The 24,106-nt window shown below is 49.7% G+C and overlaps 2 protein-coding genes across 2 annotated transcripts in view; one reads left to right on the top strand and one right to left on the bottom strand.

Annotated features, from left to right (window-relative positions):
• The window catches only part of MRPL37 (mitochondrial ribosomal protein L37), a 911,410-nt gene that overhangs the window by 66,229 nt on the left and 821,075 nt on the right, over positions 1-24,106 (bottom strand). The window lies entirely within an intron of this gene.
• CDCP2 (CUB domain containing protein 2) lies at positions 1,297-21,337 on the top strand. The gene is made up of 6 exons (XM_050803148.1): positions 1,297-1,451; positions 9,364-9,711; positions 12,600-12,935; positions 13,929-14,282; positions 17,228-17,406; positions 20,730-21,337. The coding sequence occupies exons 1-6, from the start codon at positions 1,373-1,375 to the stop codon at positions 21,054-21,056; spliced, it is 1,623 nt and encodes a 540-aa protein (XP_050659105.1). The 5' UTR covers positions 1,297-1,372; the 3' UTR covers positions 21,057-21,337.

Here is a 24,106-nt window from a genome sequence, read left to right as displayed (position 1 = left end):
GACAGGTCCTGAGGCTCCACTGAACACCTTCCACAAGACCTCCCATGCCCGTAGCAAAGGGCTCCCTGGGGACTTCCTGACAAAAGGATGGGCCAGAGGCACATGCTGTCTGGCAGATGAGGCTGTCTGGGTTCCTCTAGGATAAACAGAAATCTTGAGTGTGTCTATGCACTGAGCCAGTCACTGGCTAAGACTTCTCATATACTATCATGTTTAATCCTCTCAGCAAACTGCAGGCTACTAATTCTTGCTCCAATTTCGCAATCCAGGAACCTGGCCTCAGAGTTACAGAGTTGGGTTACTTTCCCAGGCTACCACAGCCAGGCAGGGGTGGAGCCAGGATTCAGACCTTAGTCTGCCAGAAAGAGCCCAGGATCCTCACTGGGAGAGCAGGAATGTGCCATGTCCCCCTGCTGTCCCCATGCCTGGCACAGGCTCTGAACAGAGAAGGAGCTTAGAAATGCGTGTTGGGCTGAACTAAACCAAATCAAAAGACTCCAGAGGAGAAGAAAGAGCCCACTTCCTGTTGGACACAAAGTTCCCAGGGCATTTCTGCAGCGCCAGCTCCTTGTGCAGGGCCTGGCACACAACGACGTTCAAGCAAGGCTTGGGATCAATAAAGGAGCAAACATTTCATATTCTCAGCCAGAAGTTACACTGGGGCCCAGACCTATTATTGCATTAAGAGTTGCACGATATGATTTTCTAATCTGTTATTCCTGCTTCATTCTTGTGTGAAAAAGACTTTTCCTTCATCAACTGTCCACAGCAAACTCCTTCCCTCCTCTGAGCTAAATCCGCAAGTCTGAAGGAAGTTGTCCCGCGTGTCCCACTAAATACAGGCTCCTTTCAGCTCCCTCAGGAGGCGGGGTGGGAAGAACCTGTAGCAAGCACCTACTCTGTGCTTTAGCAAGTGCCATCTCCTTTCATTTTCACAACAGCCCCTGGGTCAGAGCTGAACAGCCCTGCTGGATGGATGAGAAGACCCAGACCAGGGGAGTTAAATGACTTGTCCAAGGTGACCTGGCAAGTTACAGGCTGAACTGGGATTGATCCCAGATCTACCTGGCCCCAAAAGTTATGCCCTTTCTCCACCACCCACTTTCCTTCCATGCCCGAGTTTCTTCCCTTCCTGATATACTGTGGCCGGTGCAGATCTCAGAACGTGTAAACCTGGTGACACCAGATCCGTCACTTGACAGTGAGTGAAGGAAGTACCCGGGGATCGGCTTACTAATTCTAGGGGCCAGTGAATTATTCATGCCATCATTAACTTGGAGGCCCTTTCAGCCTCACCTCTCTCCCCTGCTCCAGACCCTCAGATCCTGGCCTACCTGAGCTCGGCAGACCTGTGGGGGCCCCTGGTGAGGAGATGCTGGCAGAGCGGGGGGCTTGCCTGCTGCTGGCAGTGGCACTGCTGGGCCCAGGGCCCTGGGCCCAAGCCATGGAAGGTAGGCACTCTTGGGACAGACACAAACTGGGAGGGGAAGGAGGTGGGTAGGCAGCAGCCAGGGGCTCAAGAAGTTTCTACATGGGAAGCCAGAAAGCAGGAGGTCCTTTTAGGGGACGTGGCTGAGTTGAGAATGTATTTGTTCCTGAGATGGGGGGAAGACAATATTTATTGAGTGTCTGCCATGTGTTGGATGTTTCACATGTAGGTTGCATTTAATATGCACAACAAACTTCAGGGTGGATGTTAGTCCCCCATTTTCCAGATGAAGAAACTGAGGGCTAGAGATATTAAGTAACCTGTCCAAGACTACATGGTCACCAAGGTTGAAGGGAATGGCTCCAAAAACCATTAAAGGTTTATTGCTAAAGAGGTTTTTTTTTGTTGTTTGTTTGTTTGTTTTTTGAGACAGAGTCTTACTCTGTCGCCCACACTGGAGTACAGTGGCCCAATCTCCGCTCACAGCAACCTCCACCTCCTGGGTTCAAACAATTCTCCTGTCTCAGCCTCCCGAGTAGCTGGGATTACAGGCGTGTGCCACCACAACTGGCTAATTTTTGTATTTTTAGTAGAGACGGGGTTTCACCATGTTGGTCACGCTGATCTCGAACTCCTGACCTCAGATGATCCGCCTGCCTCGGCCTCCCAAAGTGCTGGGATTACAGGCGTGAGCCACCGCACCCAGACTATTGCTGAAGAGTCTTTATTCTCCTCCTGAGACCCTGCTGTCCATCCCACTGCCAAGCAAGTGAAATCAAAGTTCCTTCTTATGGTGTTCAGTGCCCTCTGAGTGTGGGCTCCAACTTCCATATCGTATTGAGCCTCAGTTTCCTGCATTCCTTGGGCATCCCATGCTCTGACAGGGGAATTACAACCCCTTCTGCTTCACCCTGAGGGATCTTAAGTCCTGCTGTCCCCTCTGTCTGGAAAATCTCTTTTCCCTTTTTCCACCTGAGAACATCTGGCTCACCCTTCAAGATCAGATCAAATACCACTCCCTGCATGGCCTTCCACATCCTCCATCAACCTCACACTCGCCTTCACTGGGGCTCCTGGAACCCTCTGCCTGCACTGTGGTCCCCAGTGGCTTTGAGCTGCTCTGGCTTTTCAAGCGTTGTTTACCTGTCTGTGAAGCTGGGGTGGTATCATTTCACCCTTCTGCAAGGCTCAAGTGGGGCTCAGGGACCTGTCTGTGAAGCTGGGGTGGTATCATTTCACCCTTCTGCAAGGCTCAAGTGGGGCTCAGGGAGGAATTGTACCTTGCCAGTCACCCAGTCACTGACAGAGATGGGATGGGCACCCAAGTGTCTCAACCCATGCCTGGGTGGTGGGAGGAGCTAGCTGTTCCTATTTTCCAGCCACTGGGGCTTAAGGGGCCTTGGGGTAACCCTGGGCATCAGTGTGCCTGGCTGGGTCCTAGTGGACAAGGCCTCTGCTTATGCTGATGACTGGAGCCACCTGGGCTGTAAGCATTTCTCTGATGCTCTGGTGTCTTTCCCTGTCCTGTGGGTAGGGCTGGGGGAAGGACAACAACAGGCATTGGACAGAATATCTCTTTGTCCTTTTGCCATAAAGGTATGAATTAGATGCCATTCCGCCCTGTCCCACTCCAAGATCCAGGCAGAGAGCCAATAATGTGCATCTGTGTGGCCCTCACACAGCCTTTAGCTCATCAGCACTCGAAGTCACCCAGCAAGGGAGGCACCACTGTCCCCATTTCACGGCTCACAGAGGCTAAGTGCACGTGTGTCTGAGCCTTTGTCCATGCCATTCCCTCTCTGCAAATCTTCTCCAACTGATGAAACTCATTCTTCCTAGACAAACTCAAATATCACCCGCTCTGGGAATCTTGCCCCTCCTTGATACTGCTGGCCCCAGGAAGATTGGATTTCCTCTCCCCGGGCCCCAGAGCCCTTTTGTGGCCACAGTGCAATCACGCTGTGTGTTTTGTCTTATTTCCCTGACTCCCCCTGCCCGACCCCATGGTGAGCTTCCCACGGAGGGGCCCATTTTGAATCAGCACAGGCCTGGTACAGGGCACATGTTTAGCGAGTGTGTCTTCTCTTACGGGGATTTAGTTAAGTATATTCTTCAGGATGCTTTTGGTTGCAAGTGACAGAAACTCAACGTGGATGAGTTTAAGCAAAAAGAAGAATACATTGGCTCTGTAACCAGGGAGGCAGGAGGTAGCCGAGCTGGGCTCAGGGATGCCACAGCCAGGGCCTCTGGGCTCCAGGGCCACTTCCACTTTTCACATGGCTCTTTTGGTTCACAGAGGGGGTTTTTCCTTAAGCCCTGAGCATAAATAATTAAAAAATATATATATATTTTGAAACGAAGTCTCACTCTGTCTCACCCAGGCTAGAGTGCAGTGGAGTGCAGTCGGCTCAGTGCAGCCTCTGCCTCCTGGGTTCAAACGATTCTCCTGTCTCAGCCTCCTGAGTAGCTGGGATTACAGGAGTGCACCACAACACCCGGCTAATTTTGTATTTTTAGTAGAGACGGGGTTTCACCACGTTGGCCAGGCTGGTCTCGAACTCCTGACCTCAGGTGATCCACCTGCCTTGGCCTCCCAAAGGGCTGGGATTACAGGCGTGAACCACCACACCTGGCCAATAATAATTTTTTTAAAAAATTTAAAAGAGTCAAATACCGACCAAATGCAATGTATGGACCTTGTTCCACCCCCAGGGCTCCCCCTCCCAGTCAAGGGACCAGAAAGGGAAGAATCCCTATGTGGGCATTATGAGCAGAACTCTGGCCCAGCCTGGAGCACATGCCCACCCCGCGGGCCAGTGACTGTGGTGGTGGTGGGAGCCCTAGGACTCCCCAGCTAGAGCCAGCCATCCACTCCTGGGGCAAGGAAGAGGAAGGGGGGTTACCATGTGGAGGCAAGGAGGGGAGCAGTGTCTAAAAGAGGGGACTATTGTTGCAAGAGGCAGAGGAAGAGGTATTGAGCAGACCCAAAGCAATAGATGTCCACTACAGCAAGTAACGTCCCTTTCCGGGGCTCAGTTTTCTCATCTGTAAAATGAGTCAGTAGCACCTGCCCTGCCTAGTTCATGGGGCTGTTGTGAGGGTTATATAAGATCATTCACTCACTCATTCATTCAGCAAATATACACTGAACACCAGCTTTGTGCCAGGTACTGCTCCAGGTGCTTGCAATATAACAGGGAGAGGGACAGAAATCCTTGAGCTCATAGAGCTTACATTTTTGTGGCAGGATACTGAACCAAATCAATAAGTAAAATAAATAGTATGTTAGATCATGATGAATTCTATGGAGAAGCATATGGCACTAAAGAGAGAGAAGGAGCATGAGCTGGGGAGAGGGTTTCAGGTGTAAATAGGGTGGTTAGGGAAGGCCTCGCTGAGAAGGTGACCAGGGATGTGCTGGCTGTTTTGTTAACTTTTAATTATGAAAAATTTCAAACACACCCAAAGCACAGAAAATCATACAGTGAATCCCTATGTCCCCATCAATTATCTTCAATAATTATCAATGTTCTGCCTTTCTTGTTTCTTCTATCTCATCCCAGCCCCATTCTGGGAGGTGTGGAGAAATCTAAAGCCTATCTCAGACGCCTATTATTTCACCCATAAATATGTCAGAATATGTCTCTAACAGAGAAACACTTAAAACTATATGTAACCTCAATACCTTTATCATGGTATAATAAGTCCTTAATTAAAAAAAAAGAAATTTTAGAGACAAGGTCTCTCTCTGTCACCCAGGCTGCAGTGCAGTGCTGTGGTCATAGCTCACTGCAGCCTCGAACTCCTGGGCTCAAGTGGTCCTCCTGCCTCAGCCTCTTGAGAACCTGGGACCACAGGAGCACTCCACCACTCCCGGCTTCATTCCTTAATTTATGTGCTAACTCAATTCATGTTCAGTTTTCCCCAGTTATTGGCCAAAAAAAAAATATATAAAATATATATAATATATTATATATAAATATATATACATATATTTTATAATTCATTTGTTCAAATCAGAATCCAAACAAGGTTCATCCATTGCATTTGGTTGATATTTGGCTTTTAAATTTTTATAAAAGTATTATTATTTGCACAGACAAGGTCTCACTATGTTGCTCAGGCTGGTCTCAAACTCCTGGCCTCAAGTGATCCTTCTGCCTCGGCCTCCCAAAGTGCTGGGATTACAGGTGTGAGCCATGGCACCCAGCCTTGACTCTTTTAATACACCAGTTGTTCCTCCTTCCCCCCTTTATCATTTATTGTTGAAGCCCCAGCGTCATTTATCTTATAGAACTTCCCACATTCTGGACTTGCCAAAGGTATCCTCATGGAATTACTTAAAATGTCCCACTAGCTTCCATATTTACTCTAACTGTAGACAGAAGCAGAGACTTCCTGAGATTCATATTTCTTGATTTTTTTTCAAGAAGATATTTACTGGCCAGTGTTAGATACATCAGTGGGTTCAGGGTTTGTTAGCCTGGTCTATTTGCTACATGCACCACCATGCACGGCTAATTTTTAAATTTTTTCTGTAGAGATGGAGGTCTTACTATGTTGCCCAGGCTGGTCTCAAACTCCTGGACTCAAGTGATCCTCTTGCTTTGCCCTCCCAAATTGCTGGGATTACAAGTCTGAGCCATCATGGCCAGCCAAAATTATGTTTTCCTAGTGTTGTTATTCTTTCTGAGGTCTTCCATAAATAAGTTTTCCTGGCCGGGCGCGGTGGCTCACGCCTGTAATCACAGCACTTTGAGAGGCCCAGGGGGTGGATCACTTGAGGTCAGGAGTTCGATACCAGCCTGGCCAATATAGTGAAACCGTGTCTGTACTAAAACTACAAAAATTAGCTGGGCATGGTGGCAGGTGCCTGTAATCTCAGCTACTCAGGAGGCTGAGGCAGGAGAATTGCCGGAACCCAGGAGGTGGAGGTTGCAGTGAGCCAAGATCGTGCCATTGCACTCCAGCCTGAGCTGACAACAGCGAGACTCAGTCTTAAAAAATAAATAAATAAAAATAAAAAGTTTTCCCTCACCATCTATTTAGTTGTCCAGAAATACAGTCCGTATAGGAAAGGCCAAGCAGATGTTAAATTTCTATTTATCAATTTCCTTTAAAAAATTGATAAATAAGTTAGTGCCTAGCAACCTCTAAAATACACCAATGAGTTTCATTTTAATTTCTTTTTTTTTTTTTGAGACGCAGTCTCGCTCTGTCGCCCAGGCTGCGGTGCAGTGGCTGGATCTCGGCTCACTGCAAGCTCCGCCTCCCGGGTTTACGCCATTCTCCTGCCTCAGCCTCCCGAGTAGCTGGGACTACAGGCACCCGCCAACATGCCCGGCGAGTTTTTTTGTATTTTTTAGTAGAGACGGGGTTTCACCGTGTTAACCAGGATGGTCTCGATCTCCTGACCTCGTGATCCGCCCATCTCGGCCTCCCAAAGTGCAGGGATTACAGGCTTGAGCCACCGCGCCCGGCCTCATTTTAATTTCTTTTGAGTTACATTGTGAATTATTGTTTTTATGTATATGTTTCAATCCACTGCAAGCATTACTCTCTTTTGATGCTCAAATTGTACCTTCTTTAGCCAGTGGAAGCCACTTCAAGTAGGTTTCTGTGTTTTTTTTTTTTTTTTTTTTTTCAGATGGAGTCTTGCTCTGTCACCCAGGCTGGAGTGCGGTGGCACAATCTCAGCTCACTGCAAACTCCACCTGCCGGGTTCAAGTGATTCTCATGTCTCAGCCTCCTGAGAAGCTGGGATTACAGGCGTGTGCCACCACACCCAGCTCATTTTTGTATTTTTAGTAGAGACAGGGTTTCGCCATGTTGCCCAGGCTGGTCTCAAACTGGTGAGCTCAAGCAATTGGCCCACCTCAATCTCCCAAAGTGCTGGGATTACAGGCGTGAGCCACTGTGACTGGCCAGGTTTCTGTGTCTTTTGACACAATCTCAGCAGTCTTTGATAGCTTCTTTGCTGTTTAGCATAGCAAGATAACCAAGCATATTTTGTGTAGTTCCTGTATTAAACCTGGTACCAGACATTGCTCTAAAGAGCCTTGTTCATTTTAGCTGAACATAAGAATCCTAATCGAAAGCCTAGAGGTGTAAAATGCTGCTGGATTCTAGGCCTTCTTGGTAAACAGAACTAGGAAATAAATTTTTAAAATATAAAAATAAATCAAGTTCACACTGATACTTTCAATTCAAATTAAGGATCACAAGAGTTTTACTTACTATTTTAAATTTATATCTATCAGTCTGGGCGCGGTGACTCATGCCTGTAATCCTGCACTTTGGGAGGCCGAGGCCAGTGGACCACCTGAGGTCAGGAGTTTGAGACCAGCCTGCCCAACATGGTGAAACCCTGTCTCTACTAAAAATACAAATATTAGCTGGGCATGGTGATGGGCACCTATAATCCCAGCTACTTGGGAGACTGAGGCATGAGAATCGCTTGAACCTGGAAAGCAGAGGTTGCAGTGAGCTGACATCATGCCACTGCACTCCAGCCTGCACTACAGAGCCAGACTCCGTCTAAAGAAAAAAAAAATTATACTTTTCACTCTTACACTGAAAATATTGGTTTCTATTGACATTAACTTACTTATTTGCTCTAATATATAATAATTGTAAAATGATATTTAATATTATTACTAATAGTAAGTTTACTGAATATAGTTTAAGATGTTGTTGCGGTTCATTTTGTCCTTGAGATATATCTCACTAGGACTGTGTGGTCAAAATACTGTCTTTCAAAGTCATTTGAAATCATTTTTCCCCATGTGACTGTGCCTCCAAGTTGGTAAGATTCAGTTTATTTGTTTCAGTATGGGATATTTAGGGGTTCCTTAACTTTTTTTTGATCTCTTAAAATTATATAAAATATTTTATGTGCTTACAAAGTGAAAATTATGAAACAGGGCACATTTAAGGAGATCCAGCCATCATGCCTGCTTCCTCCCCTCTTTTTACTACTTCCCCTGACAGAGAATTATTCTTATTGGTTTCTTTCCATTGTTTTCTTTTGTTAAACACAAGCAAATCTGTGCATATAAAAATGTACTTTTAACATTGTAGTAGACTGTGCATATTTTCACTTGCGGGGTTATTATTATTATTAATTTCAAAATAATGTTTTAATAATTAACTTAAATTCCCTACTGCATAATGTTTTAACTAACATTCTGAGGCCCTGCCTGACACTTCCTGTCTCTTTTCCTGGCTTGCTTTCTTCTCCATAGCTTCTCACTGTGTCATAAAAATATATATATACACACACACACATATATATATATATATATATATATTTTTTTTTTTTTTGAGACAGAGTCTCCCTCTGTCGCCCAGGCTGGAGTGCAGTGGCATGATCTCCACTCACTGCAACCTCCGCCTTGGGGGTGCAAGCAATTCTCCTGCCTCAGCCTCCCACGTACTGGGACTACAAGTGCGCACCACCATGCCTAGCTAATTTTTGTATTTTTAGTAGAGACGGGATTTCACTATGTTGGCCAGGCTGGTCTCGAACTCCTGACCTTGTGATCTGCCCACCTTGGCCTCCCAAAGTGCTGGGATTACAGGCGTGAGCCACTGCACCTGGCCCCATAAACTCTGTATTTTCCCTGCTATGTTTATTGTCTGTCTTCCCTGCCAGAATGTAGGCTCCATGAGGTTAGGGGTTTTGTCTGTTTTGTATCTGCCGTGACCCCAGCACCTAGAACAATGCCTAGCACTGAAACAGTATTTGTGGAATGAATACCAGCATGCTTGATCAGCATCTGAAGAATAAGCAGATGCATGAGCAAATAAACACATGGCCTTGTGTTCCCTCATTCCATCCCAAGAATCCAGCTTTGTAGCTGGGCCCACTGCCCTTACCACATGTACCCAAGACTCCAGCATGGAGTCTCAGCCATCCTTCTCTCTTGCCCCAGGTGTCAAATGTGGGGGTGTGCTCTCAGCACCTTCTGGAAACTTCTCCAGTCCCAACTTCCCTAGACTGTACCCCTACAACACAGAGTGCAGCTGGCTGATCGTGGTGGCTGAGGGCTCCTTGGTGCTGCTCACCTTCCATGCCTTTGACCTGGAGTACCATGACACCTGCAGCTTCGACTTCCTGGAGATCTACAATGGAGCCTCACCAGACAAGGGCAACCTGCTGGGGAGGTTCTGCGGCAAGGTGCCCCCGCCGCCCTTTACTTCGTCCTGGCATGTCATGTCTGTCGTCTTCCACTCGGACAAGCACGTGGCCAGCCATGGCTTTTCTGCGGGCTACCAGAAAGGTTAACGGGGGGCCTTAGGGACCTGGTGCAGTGGCTCACACCTGTAATCCTGGTGCTTTGGCAAGCCAAAGTGGGAGGATGACTTGAGCCCAGGAGTTCAAGGGGGGATTTGGCAGTGGAAGAGCTGGTTCTGGGGTGGAGGTGGGAAGATAGCAGCAGGTCTCAGGTGAGACCTGCAGGGTCTCATCATCTTGGCACATAGGCTGCTCTGTATCCTGCACGACCCAGCTCTCATGCATAGTTTATAAGGCAAAAGCAGCCGCCTCACCGTTCATGACCATGCTGGTAATCCTGGTAGCTGGGGTTCCCACCTTCATGGCAATGCTCCCCATGCCTCCTTCCATTTCTCCCGGAGTCCTCAGAGGGTCGCACTGTGCTCAGGAATGAGGTTCTCACGCTCTACTACCCTTGTCCTTCTTGTCCTCTATCATGGCATAAGGCCACAGGAGGGGACACCACTGCTGTTGCCACCTTCTGCGGCATCCCACCACTTCACAGCTTGGGAATCCTTGCCTGAGTTCCCACAGTAGGGTCTGGGTGGAGCTGGTGACTCTTATATCATGTGTCCCTAACCCCTCCCTCCTTCAACCAGGCTTGACACTTGCCTCTCACTCTAGTGAGGGGAGAGGAGGCCTTGCTCTTCTTGTTCTCTTTGACTCACTCATCCTTGTCCCCAGGTTCTGTGCAAAGGCTCAAACCTCCTGCTTCTTCCCAATGCCAGAATCAAGGCCTTGTTGGTGTTAGCTCAAACAGTAGACACCCACAGAGGCTACTGGTCCCCAGGGTCCACCAACAGCAATCCCAGGGGACTCAGGTGGGACCCCAGTCACTGCTGCATTTAGAAGGATAGAATTGTAGAATGCCACAACACAAGAACCATAGGCTGATCTAATAATAGTTTTGGAATTTTAGACCCTTAGATTTGTAGAATGTTAGGATATCAAAGTCATAATACCATCAGCCACATTTCCCAACAATTTTTTTTTTTTTTTTTTGAGACGGAGTCTCGCTCTGTCGCCCAGGCTGGAGTGCAGTGGCGCTATCTCAGCTCACTGCAAGCTCCGCCTCCCGGGTTCACACCATTCTCCTGCCTCAGCCTCCCGAGTAGCTAGGACTACAGGCACCCGCCACCTCGCCCGGCTAGATTTTTGTATTTTTTAGTAGAGACGGGGTTTCACTGTGTTAGCCAGGATGCTCTCGATCTCCTGACCTCGTGATCCGCCCATCTTGGCCTCCCAAAGTGCTGGGATTACAGGCGTGAGCCACCATGCCCAGCCTGTAAATTCATATTTTAACTTCTTATAAGCCAATCATTAAAAACACAAATAAATATGGATGACCTCCAATGAGTTAAATTTTTAAATGTAGAATATTTAAATTTTAATATCTTATTAAAGACATTAAAAACTGTGGGTGCTATCTTTTCATTACATTAAAAGAGAGCTTGAAATACAGCATAAGAATGAAATTTGCACCAGCTGCCAGCAGGTGCTCCAGGGGGCTGCTGGGGAGCCCCAGGGAACAGTTTGGAAGTTTCTGCGAAGGTTGTTAGTGTTGGAAGGGATCTCACAGGCTATCTAAACCTGCCCTCTCATTTCACAAAATCTGAGTACCTGAGAGGGCCTTCATAAAGTCACACGGCTGGGCCAGCACTGGGAAAAGACGCCAAGTGCTCAGACGCCCCATCCAGAGCCCTGGTCACACAGCCGTGCCATAGGGTGAGACGCTGGAGTCTCAGGAAACATATCCCACATGTGCCCTCCCTGCTGGTGACCTCCGGCAAGTCCCAGCATTCACCCACACTTGCTGTGTGTTGTACTGGCCAAGCTGGCTTCCTGAGAGTTTCCAGCAGCATATTCTGACCCTGCTCAAGTCTGAGCCCAGTGGATCAAGCTGGTTCAGTCTTATGATTTCTAATGTTCCAATGAGGCTCAGAGAGGCGGGGTTACTTCCCCAGAGTCACACAGCTAATAAAAGGCAGAGATGGGAGACTACTTGTCTTCAGATGTCAAACCAAGCTCTACTTCATCAGGTCCTCTCTCTAAGTCTCGGTTTCCTCATCTGTTAGGGAGGTTTGATTACATTCCTGAGCTCAGGCACCCCAGCCTCTGTGCCCCACTGTGCCTCATAGGAGTGGATAGTGAAGGTCACAAGGGTCAAGTGCACAGGGTCCACAGTAAGTCTTCCTGGGTTCAAATCCTACTTTCTCAGTTACCAGTCGGGTGACTGCTCTCAGGGGCCTGACCATGTTCCTTGGGCCCTGCCACTTCAATGTGCTTCTGCCAGCCTCCACAGTTCTTTGTTGGAGGGTTTTTTCTGAAGTCTCAGTAGGTCACTCCCAGCCCACAGCAGCCCTCCGCCTGCACTCTGGGGAGTTGGCATATAAATACCGCAGCTCCCTTGCTCCGAGATTGACAGAACTCTGAAGTGTGTGCTTTACCCTGTCCCCAGAGTTCCCCTGCAGGTCAGCAGTTGGCTTGAACACACCTCCCCTTCTGTGTCCACTCCCTCCCTCCCCACCTGGGGGCCCCTGGATCTCCCAAGCAAACTCCTTGCACTCAAATCCTTATCTCAGGGTCTGCCTGGGATAAACTCAAGTAAGCTACTGAACTTCTCTTTGCCTCCCTTTTCTTAATTATAAAATCAGAGAAACTGCAGCACAGTCCTTATGGGGCTAGTCTGAGGATTTGAACAGGCAGCCTAGGTGCCAAGTGCCAGGCCTGTGCACGTGCTACACTTGCTACTTGGGTAGCAGGTGCTCAGTGGATGGTAATGAGACCCTCATAAGATACCTCTGGGGGTAGCATGTTGGGGTGTCTGGTTCTCAAGGGAGGAAATTGGGAACCACAAGGAGAAAGAAAGGTCAGCTTAAGTGGGCTCCCTTGCAGATGTGTGTGGCGGCGTCCTGACTGGCCTGTCGGGGGTCCTCACCAGCCCTGAGTACCCCAACAACTACCCCAACAGCATGGAGTGCCACTGGGTGATCCGGGCCGCTGGCCCTGCCAGTGTCAAGCTGGTGTTCGTGGACTTCCAAGTGGAAGGCAATGAGGAGTGCACCTATGACTATGTGGCTGTGCTTGGGGGTCCTGGCCCCACCCGTGGGCACCACTACTGTGGCAGCACCAGGCCCCCCACCCTCGTGTCTCTGGGCCACGAACTGCAGGTGATTTTCAAGTCCGACTTCAACATCGGAGGCCGTGGCTTCAAGGCCTATTACTTCTCAGGTAGGAGGGGCTGGAGCTCCACCCCGAATCCTCCTGTGCCTACTGGGTTCCTATCTTCCCATTACACTTGCAGGGATCACACCTTTCTGCCCCCCAGCGGCCTTGGGCTTTCTGCACTGTCTCTGCCTGGAGTGCTCTAGCATACCCTTGGCCAATGCCAAGACATAAGCATGTCACCTCTGCGAAGACTTCCTGTTTTACCAGAATTGATCCCTTTTTCAACTCCTTATAGAAGTTTTTTACACTATGATCTAACATTTGTCTCTTCTGTATGTGGTTTGCATGTCAATCTCCCCTGTCTGACTGAGTCCCTTATGGGCTTATCTTTGCACCTGGCACATAGTAGATACTGAGTATTTGTACAAATGAATGGATGAAGTCATGGGAAGTTTATAGTCTAGTTAGAGAGATTATAAGGAAACAGACAATGCAAGCCATTATGATCTGTGCTATCCATCAGTAAAAATCATGGATGACCTCGTGGAGGAGAGAATTGAGCAGTACCCTGAAGGAGTTAGATGGAAGCAGAAGGGAAGGGTGTTCCAAGCAGAAGGAACAGCATGTGCAAAAGCCTGGAGGGCAAGGAGTGTTTGGTATGCTCATAGTACATACCAAATGGGGCAGTGAGAAAAGGGGGAAGGCCAGGCATGAACCACATCATCTGTCAAGCCAGGGAGTTTGGAGGTAACTCTGAGGACAGGTATTGTGTATTATTAGTGAATTCCTAACAGGGCCTACACCCGTGATGGGGACTGTCAGTTGGAATGCAAGTCCCAGCTTTCAGCAAGTTGCAGTTTAAAACAAGCTTTGGGATCAAGCATCCCAACTTTCAGCTAGTTGGGATCAATTATCTGGTTTGCTAGCCATGGTGCCCACAACCTGCCTGGTGTTTTTAGGACCACTGTGGCGCCTGCTGCCTAAGCTGTAACTGCAGAGGGTGACTTCTCCTCTCCCCTCACTGTTGCTCCTCCCACCTCCCCCTGCCCCACCCAGGACAATGCCAGGAGGTATACATGACCATGCGGGGCAACTTCTCCAGCCCACGGTACCCCAGTTCCTACCCCAACAACATCCGCTGCCACTGGACCATCCGCCTGCCCCCGGGCTACCGGGTCAAGGTATTCTTCCTGGACCTGGACCTGGAGGAGCCCAACAGCCTGACCAAGACCTGTGACTTTGACCATCTGGCAGCCTTCGATGGGGCCAGTGAGGAGGCACCCCTGCTGGGGAATTGGTGTGGACACCACCTGCCACCACCTGTCACTTCAAGCCACAACCAGCTTCTGCTTCTGCTGCACACGGACCGCAGCACCACCCACAGGGGCTTCTCCGTGGCCTACATCGGAGGTCAGCTGGGCTGTGGGAGTGGGTCCACTGAGGGGGAAGGGGAGGCTTTGCAGCCTCAGTCTTTGTAGCCTCTTTCCTCCATCCTACCAGTTTGTCCTGCCCCCCATGAATGGTCTTCTCCAGTGCCTTTTCCGTTGGCTATACCTTTGCCCACTCTCGGGATCCCTGAGACTGGACGGCACGGCTCTTGCTTGTTTCCACTATTGCAGAGCCTCCTTCCCCAGCTCCTAACTTCACGAGTCCTCACCCTTCCCCATCTGGTTCCTTCCCCCTGGGCCCCTGGCCCCTCTTGTGTTGTTATTGGTCCCCTGTATCCAGGGGAAATAGACAAAATATGCTAATATTGTTTATGGCAAAAAAAATTGGTATAACCGTAGGGATGCCTACCAGCCCTGCTTGTATCATTCAGAACTACTCATTGAAAAAATGGTGCTTGTTTTTCCTCACTCAACAAGAAGCCTGGAGCTAGGCAGCTGCTGCATTGGTCCAGGGGCTCAACACTGTTCCAAGTGTTATCTCTGGGACTCTCTGAGCCTCACAGCTGCAAGATGGCTGCCATAGCTCCAGGCATCACATCCATGTTCAAGGCTAGAGAGGACAAGGGAAGTGCCAGCTGCAAATGACTCTTTATCAAGAAAGCAAAAGCGTCTTTAGAACCTCTCACAAGACTTTTACAAAATGTCCAAACAGTTTGAACTCAGTCAGACGGCCCTGCCTTGCTGCAGAGGAAGCTGGGGAGCTGGTATTTGGCTTTCTCAGACTCCATATTATTGTGTAGATTTGTCAGCCAAGAGGGTCCACCATTGCTTCCCTCGTCCCACCCTTCCTTGTCTATGGGTGCAGAAATGTCTGCACTCTGCACCTATCGTGCTCTCTTCCTGGCCAAGCAAAGCTCCTCATTGTGCAGGTATAGCAACGGAGGTGCTGAGAGGGGAAAGGCTTCATTGTGACCACAGGAGCAGTCAGCGGCACAGCCAGGATTAGAACTTACTCTCCTGCCTTCTTCTTGCTTGTTTGAGAGGGGCATGAGGGAGGGGAGCCCAGAGCTAAGCTCAGAGAGACCAGGGTCATGTCCAAATCCTGCCATTTACTGATCATCCAAGAGGGCGCATCTGTATAAGAGGTTGATGAAGGCCCTAGACAGGTGGTCGTGAAGGCCAAAGGAAGTAACAAGGTCACAATGCCTGGATTCAAGGACATCTTTCCTTCAGGAAGGTGTCTCAGGCCTGTTCAGCATTTAAAAAATCTTTCCTTGCTCCATATGCAAGGGGAGTTGGGGCCAGGGATGGAGGAGATGGTGAGCTACAGCAAGATTGTGGCAGAGCCATGAACTTGGGCAGGCCCAGCCCCTTCGGGCCTCGGTGGGCTCCACCTGCAAGCTGGGTTGGGAGAGCTGTGGCTCTGTTAGCACAGCCCTGGAGAGCCCAGCTCCACTGGCTCTGCCTCCGCTAGCTGGCATTGCCCTGTGTCTCTGTGGGCCTCAGTTTTCCACCTGTAAGATGAGGATATTGACGGAAAGATCTTTAAAGTTCCTTTTGCCTCTGATAATCTTATTTTCAGAACTCTCCCAGGCCCTCTCCCAGCCCTGCGTGATTTAGGACAAGCCCCTTCTGCAGAGAAGGAGAGCAAGTTAGGGGGGGCTCTCATCCCAGCTCCTGTTCCAGGGGCTTCAGGGCAGGAGTGCCCACTCCAACTCCACCCCACATCCCTTCCCCTCAGATCCCTGTGGGGGCCCAGGGGCAGACAGGAGCACTCATACTGGGCGAGGCTCCAGATGCGGCCCAGGCTGCAGGAGGCCTTCCCACTGGGAGGGCAGCCACAGTGCCAGTTGGGGGTGACACACAGTTCAGCACCACCGAGATCATCGTGGGAGACGGCTGGCCCATAAATCCCTGACTGCCCAGACACCAGAGGCTGAAATATGTCTGAGGCATTTCCCGGAGAGGGGTTGAGAGTTCCAGGCCTCTCCCTGCCAGCTCTCTTTCCTTTTTCTCCCACCAGGCAGCCGCCTTCCTTTCCTCTTCCCCCACCCCTGCCCCTGCATGCATGCACATGCACACACACACACACACACTCACACACACGCACACACAAACATGCTCACCCAAAGCAGACACTATGAGTCATGTGCGACCGTCCTGGCCAGGAGGGCTGCAGGGGGCTGCTGAATAGGGCGAACAGACCCGAACTTTGAAATTCTGTCGACCCAGTTGGCCACTGCAAACAACTTCATCTCTCAGAGTGTCAATTTCCAAACCTGTAAAATAAGTTTAGTCACATCTACCTCCTGGGGGCTCATTGTAGGGAGGGAAAGTGAGGCTTCCCTTGCCACCCTTTTTAAAACTGAAACTCTCCTTCCTCACTCCTCCCCAATTCGTTCTACTCTCCTGCTCTTTCTTCTTTGCTTGATTTTCCTTCGGGGCACTCTGACACGTGGGTGTATTTTACTTTTATTGCCCCCTCCCCCGTCTAGAATGTAAGCTCCACAAGGCAAGAATTTCAGCTGTGTTTTTTCCTCATTTTTGTATTTGTGGTGCTGAGAATAGGGCCTGCACATAGTAGGCCATCAATATATTTGTGAAATAATTAAATGAATTGCCTGGCACATGGCCAAGAGATTAGCAGATGAACTTTATGATTATTAAGAACATTCATTCATTCACTCAGCATCCACTGGGCTTGCCAAGCTCTGTGCTGGGCCCAGAGGACGCTGAGAGAATCAGACTCGGTGCCTTCCCTGAGGAGCTCACAGTCTGATGGAGTTGAACGGAGTAACCCGTCTAAGATATCCCTTACCGTGCCCTGTAGGATTCCATAAGAGCTTTTCCTACTCTGGGCCTCAGTTTCCCCATCCACCACCCTTTGTGGGAGGGTGGGGGGCGTGGGGGAGGTGAGGGTCAGACTGCCTGACCCTAAGTCCTCCAGCTCCTCCCTCCGGTTCCCAGTGGTGCCCATGAACGTGAGCTGCTCCCGCACGGACTTCCAGATCCTGATCTCCACGCAGGCGCTGGCCCCGCTGGAGCGGACCAAGGTCTACCTGGGCAGCCGGAGCTGTGCTGCCCAGGAGGTCGGCAGCAACTTCAGGATCCAGGCCCGCTTTGATACCTGCGGCACTGAGTCTCAGGTAGGGGCTGGGGGGAGGGGGCAGGCACAAGGGAGGGACTCTGACCCTGCTGAAAGGCATCTGACATTCCTGAAAATTCAGCTTCTCCTGGCTCTGGGGGCCACACAGGCCTGGATGCAGAGCTAAGCCCTTCTTGGCTTTACTTACCTCAACCAATTTGCTCAGGGTAAATGTAGCAAAGAACTCCAAGAGGAGAGACAGAGGAGAGGGGTCCCTCCGGTTCCCAGCTCTCTTCCTTTTCTCTCCCCAGCTCTCTTTCCTAACCCCAGCTGCTGCTGCCTAACCTCAGCAGCAATCTAAAGACGCTACCGGTCACTCCTGCTACAGGGGCCCTGTTGGCTGTTCCTCCCCTTTCCCTTCAGAGCTCCCCAAGGACCCTGAAGACCTCACCCCTTTAATATGCAGAGCTGTGGGAGCCCTGCTTCTCCCACCCCTCCCCAACCTGGTGATCCAGATCCATCCCTGGGCTCCACAGCACAAAAGGCCCTTTCAAGGCACAGGATCCCCTCCCTCAAAAGGCTGTGAGGCTTACAAGCCCATTTTCCCTACTATCCTTGTATTTTGGAGGCCGTGAACCCAGACACGGGGCCCTTAGGGAGTCACTGGGCAGTGGCTCAAGCACCCTAGATATTTGTATGCTTAGGGACAGGTCAGGAAGTGGGGTACGGAGAAAAGGAACAGTGGCCGCTGTTGGAAAGACTCCCCAGCCTTGAAATCCAGGGGCTTTGCAGTCTGACTTAGCAGAAATCATGTGCTTTCCAGCAAACCCTCCCCCGCCGCCCAACATTAGCCACATGTATGCCTCTGGCCCCTCCAGGCCACCCTCTGCCTGTCCGAGCCTCCTGGCAGTCACCATCCTTTTGACCTGAGAAGAGGAGGAGGGTAGGGGACCAGTCCTGGCTGCCAAGGTATTCTGCCCTCCCCCTACTCCATGCCCTAAGTCTCCCAGGGGTTTTGTTTGGGACAGAACCACATTCCATAAAGTCATGGAATGATGGAGACAAAGAATCCGAGAAGCAGGGACTCAGGAAATCCTGGAACCAAGGGCTCACATACACTCACGGTCTCATAGTCACAGAACCACCACCAGAACTCAGAAACACAGAACCATGGAATCTTGGGGTCAGTATCTTGGAAACATAAAATCAGAGAACCTTAGATTCATGGATTCATAGTGTAACCCTTATAAATCCTAGACCCTCAAGGATCAGTGTTTGCATAGAGTTGCTTTCGAAGATACGCAGCTCAAACAGCTGACGACAATAAAAAGTAATGCCAATCTTTACGTGCATCTCTTTAAAAACATTAGAGACTTGACTCCCTCCACAGCCATCAACACCCCATGTTATGTGGCTTTTCTTTGTCAAATCTGTCACTCATCAAAACCCCCAAAAGATGCCCCCCACCCCCATTCTCTGATTTTTCCCTCCCTTCCTTGTTATATAGATTAACATTAGCCTTTCACTGGGTCCCCTTCCCCTCTCAGGAGTCTTTCTTTCCCCAGTGTCCTGATTCTATATCCCAAAAATCCAGGGCACAAGTTCTTCTCAGATGGGAGCAGGAGCTCCTTTGGGGACATGGAATCAGAGCCTTTTGGAAGCCCAGACTTGTAAGAGACACATGAAGTCACCTATTCCATAAAACTGATTTGTGACCAGCCTGGTCAACATGGTGAAACCTTGTCTCTACTAAAAATATAAAAATTAGCTGGGTGTGGCAGTGCACTCCTGTAATCCCAGCTACTTGGGAGGCTGAGGCATGAGAATTGCTTGAATCCGGGAGGCAGATGTTGCAGTGAGCCAAGATGGCGCCACTACACTCCAGCCTGGGCAACAGAGCAAGACTCCGTCTCTAAAAAAATGAATAAATAGCAACAACAACACACACACACACACACACACACACACACAAAGAACCCTCCTGATCTGTGACACCTGTTCAATCCCAAAAGGGTCACCCAGTCTTCGGTGCTGGGGACTTCCTACTATTCATGGCTGCTGTGACTCTGCTAGGCAGCTTTGATTTTTAGAAGTGTCCTCTCAGAAGTGCTACTTGCTAGATGGGGACAGTTAGGAAACCCTGAAGAAGCCAGTGGCTGCGGCAGATTGGGCGTGGTTGGGAGAGTAGTTCTGCATCGCTGCTGACCATGCCAGACTGCCCATCACAATGCTGCCCTCCAGCCTGGGCCTGCAGGCCCATCGTCTCAGGGCCACTCGACTCCTTCATCCGAGGTGGGGAGGGCAGCAGGGTGCCAGGCTCCCACATCTTGTTCCTTGATGGCTCTTCCCAACACTAGGCTGCTGCCCCTGGGGTGGCCAGGGACTCAACAGCAGGATACCTACTGCAGATATCATCGAGAGAAAAGGCTGCAGGGGGAAGCCACACAGCACCGGGGTCAAAGCTCCTAATGTGGAGGCAGGAGACTTGGTTTCTGACCTAGCTCTGGGCAAGTCATCACCCTTCCAGGCCTCAGTGGTCACGTCTGTAAATTTGCCAAGGATAGAGGATTGGGGTCGATGCTTTGAAAAGCCTCCTTTGGTTCTACATTATTTTGTTTGAGTGAGGTGTGATGGCCAAGAGCACAGTTAAGACTTGGGCAGATCTGAGTGAGAATATGGGCTCTATCACTTGTATGCTGTGTGACCTCAGGCAAGGGATTTAATCTCAGGGCCTTAGTTTCCTCCTCTTTAACATGGTTTTGTTTTGTTTTGTTTTGTTTTTGAGACAGAGTCTCGCTCTGTCGCCCAGGCTGGAGTGCAGTGGCGCGATCTCAGCTCACTGCAACCTCTGCCTCCCGGGTTCACTCCATTCTCCTGCCTCAGCCTCCAGAGTAGCTGGGACTACAGGCGCCCGCCACCACACCCAGCTAATTTTTTGTATTTTTAGTAGACATGGGGTTTCACTGTGTTAGCCAAGATGGTCTCGATCTCCTGACCTCATGATCCGCCCGCCTCGGCCTCCCAAAGTGCTGGGATTACAGGCGTGAGCCACCGCACCCGGCCACATGGGGGTTTTAATGGTACCAGTAAGAGAAGGTTGTTGTGAGAATTAAGTAAGATATTTAAAAATATAGAGCCTGGACCATGGTAAATGACCCCAGAACATTAGCCGGAGAAACATTGGCATCTAATCTGATATTGTCCTTCCAGACAGCTCACCCTCACGGTACCCCTTTTACAGATGGGACCACTGAGGCTCAGAGTTAGGACTCGAACATAGGCTCCTCGGGCTCTGCCCCCCTGGTACTGAGACTCCCACATATATAGGGAAACAAGGTCAGCCCAAGCTCCTTCAGGTGTGACGAGTACCCTGTGACCCCACAGAGAAGAAACAACACTTCAGTGATTGTCAGCGTGCTGTACATCGACTTCTCGGCCGCAGGGCGGGAGGACATCCATGAGTACGAGGTCCGCTGTGAGCCGCGGCGCAAGGAGGCTTCCGTCCACCTACTGTCTGGCTCTCACTGGCTGGGTCCCTATGCTGCCACTGCGGAGCACCTTCAGGAAGCACCACCCGGGGATGAGGCGGAGGCACTGGAGGGTCCAGTGACCGTGGTGGCCCAGGATACCAGTGACATCGTCTTCCTGGGGCTTTGCATCCTGGCTGGAATCCTCATGGTTATTGCCATCGTGGTCTTGATGCTGCTTTGAATAGACAGCATAGGGACCTGGCATCTGACATGCCTGAGAAGCAGCTTAGGGACCTGCAACAGGGGTGGGATGGGGACTTGCTGACTTGGTGACCATGGGCAGGTCATGTCCCTCTCTGAGCCTCCATTTCCTAGGGACAGCCATTCTGCCCTGCTATCTCACAGGGCTAGCATGAGGCTCAGAGGCAGGCAGAGATGGATAAGAGCTTTGTAATCTGTAGCATGCTGTGTATGTATATGCAATTGCTGTTATTAATTTTAAAGATATTCTGCTGTAGAAAAGAACTCTCCCACGTGTGTTACTTGTCAGTTTGGATAGTTGTGGTCACTGGTGGCAGAGTGTAGATAAAACTGACTCATTCTATAACTTATATGGGCGCTTTACCAACTCAGGGTACAAATAAAAGCACTACTAATTTTCCTTCCTCCCTCCTTCCCTCCTTCCTTCCCTCCCTTCTTCCTTCCTTCCTTCTTTCCTTCCTTCCTTCCTTCTTTCCTTCCTTCCTTCCTTCTTTCCTTCCTTCCTTCCTTTCTTCTTTCCTTCCTTCCTTTCTCTCTCTTTTCTCTTTTCTTCTCCCTTCCCTTCTCTTCTTTTCTTTTCTTTTCTTTTTTCTTTTCTTTTCTTTTCTTTTCTTTTCTTTTCTTTTCTTTTCTTTTCTTTTCTTTTCTTTCAAGACAGAGTCCTGCTCTATTGCCCAGGCTGGAGTGCAATGGCACATTGTTGGCTCACTGCAATCTCTGCCTCCTTGGTTCAAGGAATTCTCCTACCTCAGCCTCCTGAGCAGCTGGAATTATAGGTGCCTGCCACCACACCTGTCTAATTTTTGTAGTTTTAGTAGAGATGTGGTTTCACCATGTTGGCCAGGCTGGTCTTGAACTCCTGACCTCAGGTGATCCGCCCACCTCAGCCTCCCAAAGTGGTGAGATTACAGGTGTGAGCCACTGCACCTGGCCTTATTTTTCCAATTAATTGCTCATCTTAGGCCTTCATTAGCAGGAAGCTAATGAAGTATCCATCCAGGGGCCTTCACCCTCCTGAATTGACCCAGGAACCCTGGGAACTTTGTCTAAAGCAGGCCGGCTCTGCCTCCAAACTCCAGGAATAGAGAAAGGGAGCCAAAGTCCGATCCAGTGCCCTCACTTCAGCCCCTGCCACATGGTGTCAGTGTTGAAGGCTGGACCTGCACATCTTGGCCGATGCTTGTCCGTGGAGGTGGCAATGCCCTGCTGGGTCAGAGCGCCATATAAATCAGGGCAGGCCACACACTGTGCTCAGTCGTGAGGCTGGAGCTGAAGGCTGGTGTCTCTCTTTCATGTTGGAGTTTTTCCTTAAATGTCTGTGATCCTTGACAAAAGCTGATTGAAGTCCCACACGTCTCTGTCCTTGCCCCTGATGCCAAGCTCAGATCGCCAGTCCATCTTTGCCCTCCAGAGGAGTTCTCTTTGGAGCCCTCTGTACCCTCTCCTGCCTTTGGACTTCAGTCAGAGCTACTCCAGTCTACTCAGAGCTACTCCAGTCCACCCACATTTTCTAAGTTCATATCACAGTGGGCTGGGGTTGGGTTTCCCACCCTTCCTCAAGGGAAGACCTCTGGGATTATTATGCAAATTGATCCATCCTTCTCAGAGCTCTCCTTGACACCAAGAAGTGAAGCAATCTTGTTAATGAAAAATAAACAAAAAATGCATTTATAATACACCATTTTCCCCTGCTCATCTTTGTATTTGCATAATGATCACTCCAGAGAGTCCTTTCACAATAGCAGAAATCTCCAGATTGACCATGCTGCCCACTGGCATCAAGTTAAAAAAACTGCGGCCCAATTACAATTCACTCCACAACCCAACAAGCATCCACTGGATTCCCGATTTTGTGTCTGTTGTTGTGGCAGGCTCCAGGCACACAGCAGCACACACGTCGGACAAGATTCCTACCTGCGAGACGTTTGGTGTGGGAGAGCAGAACTGGGGAGGGAGAGGGATAGATGCATCGATAACTTGGAAAAAAAATAAGAAAGAACCAATAAAGTAAGAAATGAATTAAGCAGGGGAAAAAGTTGCCTGGACATTAGGAATTAAAATGGGTTCAAGTCCAACTGGAAGAGTTTGAAATGGGTTCAGGCTCTTCTAGCGAATTAGGGACTTTTGTCAGGGTAGGTGTGCCAGCAGGAGGGTCTTGAATCTGCCCTAGGGTGTTGGGAGTAGAGGTCTCTTCCTCTTTCTCTCCTACCCACCTTCTCACCCTCAGTCTTGAGCCAGGTACCTTCAAGCCAGTTACCTTCACCAGTCAGGTGCCTTCATCCTCATGAGCCCATTCCCTTCTCTGGCTCAGTTTTCTTTTTTTATTTCCTTCCTTCCTTCCTTCCTTCCTTCCTTCCTTCCTTCCTTCCTTCCTTCCTTCCTTCCTTCCTTCCTTCCTTTTTTTGAGACGGAGTCTCACTCTGTTACCAGGCTGGAGTGCAGTGGCACAATCTCAACTCACTACAACCTCTGCCTTCTGGGTTCAAGCGATTCTCCTGTCTCAGCCTCCCGAGTAGCTGGGATTACAGGCGTGCACCAGCACACCCAGCTAATTTTTGTATTTTTAGTAGAGATGAGGTTTTGCCATGTTGGCCAGCCTGATCTCGAACTCCTGACCTCAAGTGATTCGGCTGCCTTGGCCTCCCAAAGTGCTTGGATTACAGGCGTGAGTTACCACACCTGTCCTTGGCCTCAGTTTTCTTATTAGCAAAATGTGAAAAAAACATCATTACCTTCAGCACCATCACTGTCCTAGCTACCACCTCCTAAGCACCAACTATGTGGCAGGTGTTTAACGTGGCTCCCCCAAGGTCACACAGAAAATCAATGGCAAGGCTGGGCCTAGAACTTGGGTTTCTAAGTCAGAGCTTTTAAGTGGACTTACAGGTCCATGCTAATAATCTCATTTAAGACACTTTGCAAGTTAGCCCTAATTGCCCCCATTTTACAGTTGGGGAAAGTGAGGCTCTGGAAGGGTAAGTGCTGTGCCCAAGGTCATATGGCTATGGAATGTTGAAACTTAGTTCTTCC

The sequence above is a fragment of the Macaca thibetana genome, chromosome 1 (assembly GCF_024542745.1).
Source record: "Macaca thibetana thibetana isolate TM-01 chromosome 1, ASM2454274v1, whole genome shotgun sequence".
NCBI lineage: Eukaryota > Metazoa > Chordata > Mammalia > Primates > Cercopithecidae > Macaca > Macaca thibetana.
The sequence above is the reverse complement of the archived record's forward strand: the minus strand, read 5'-3'. Positions and strand labels throughout refer to the sequence as shown.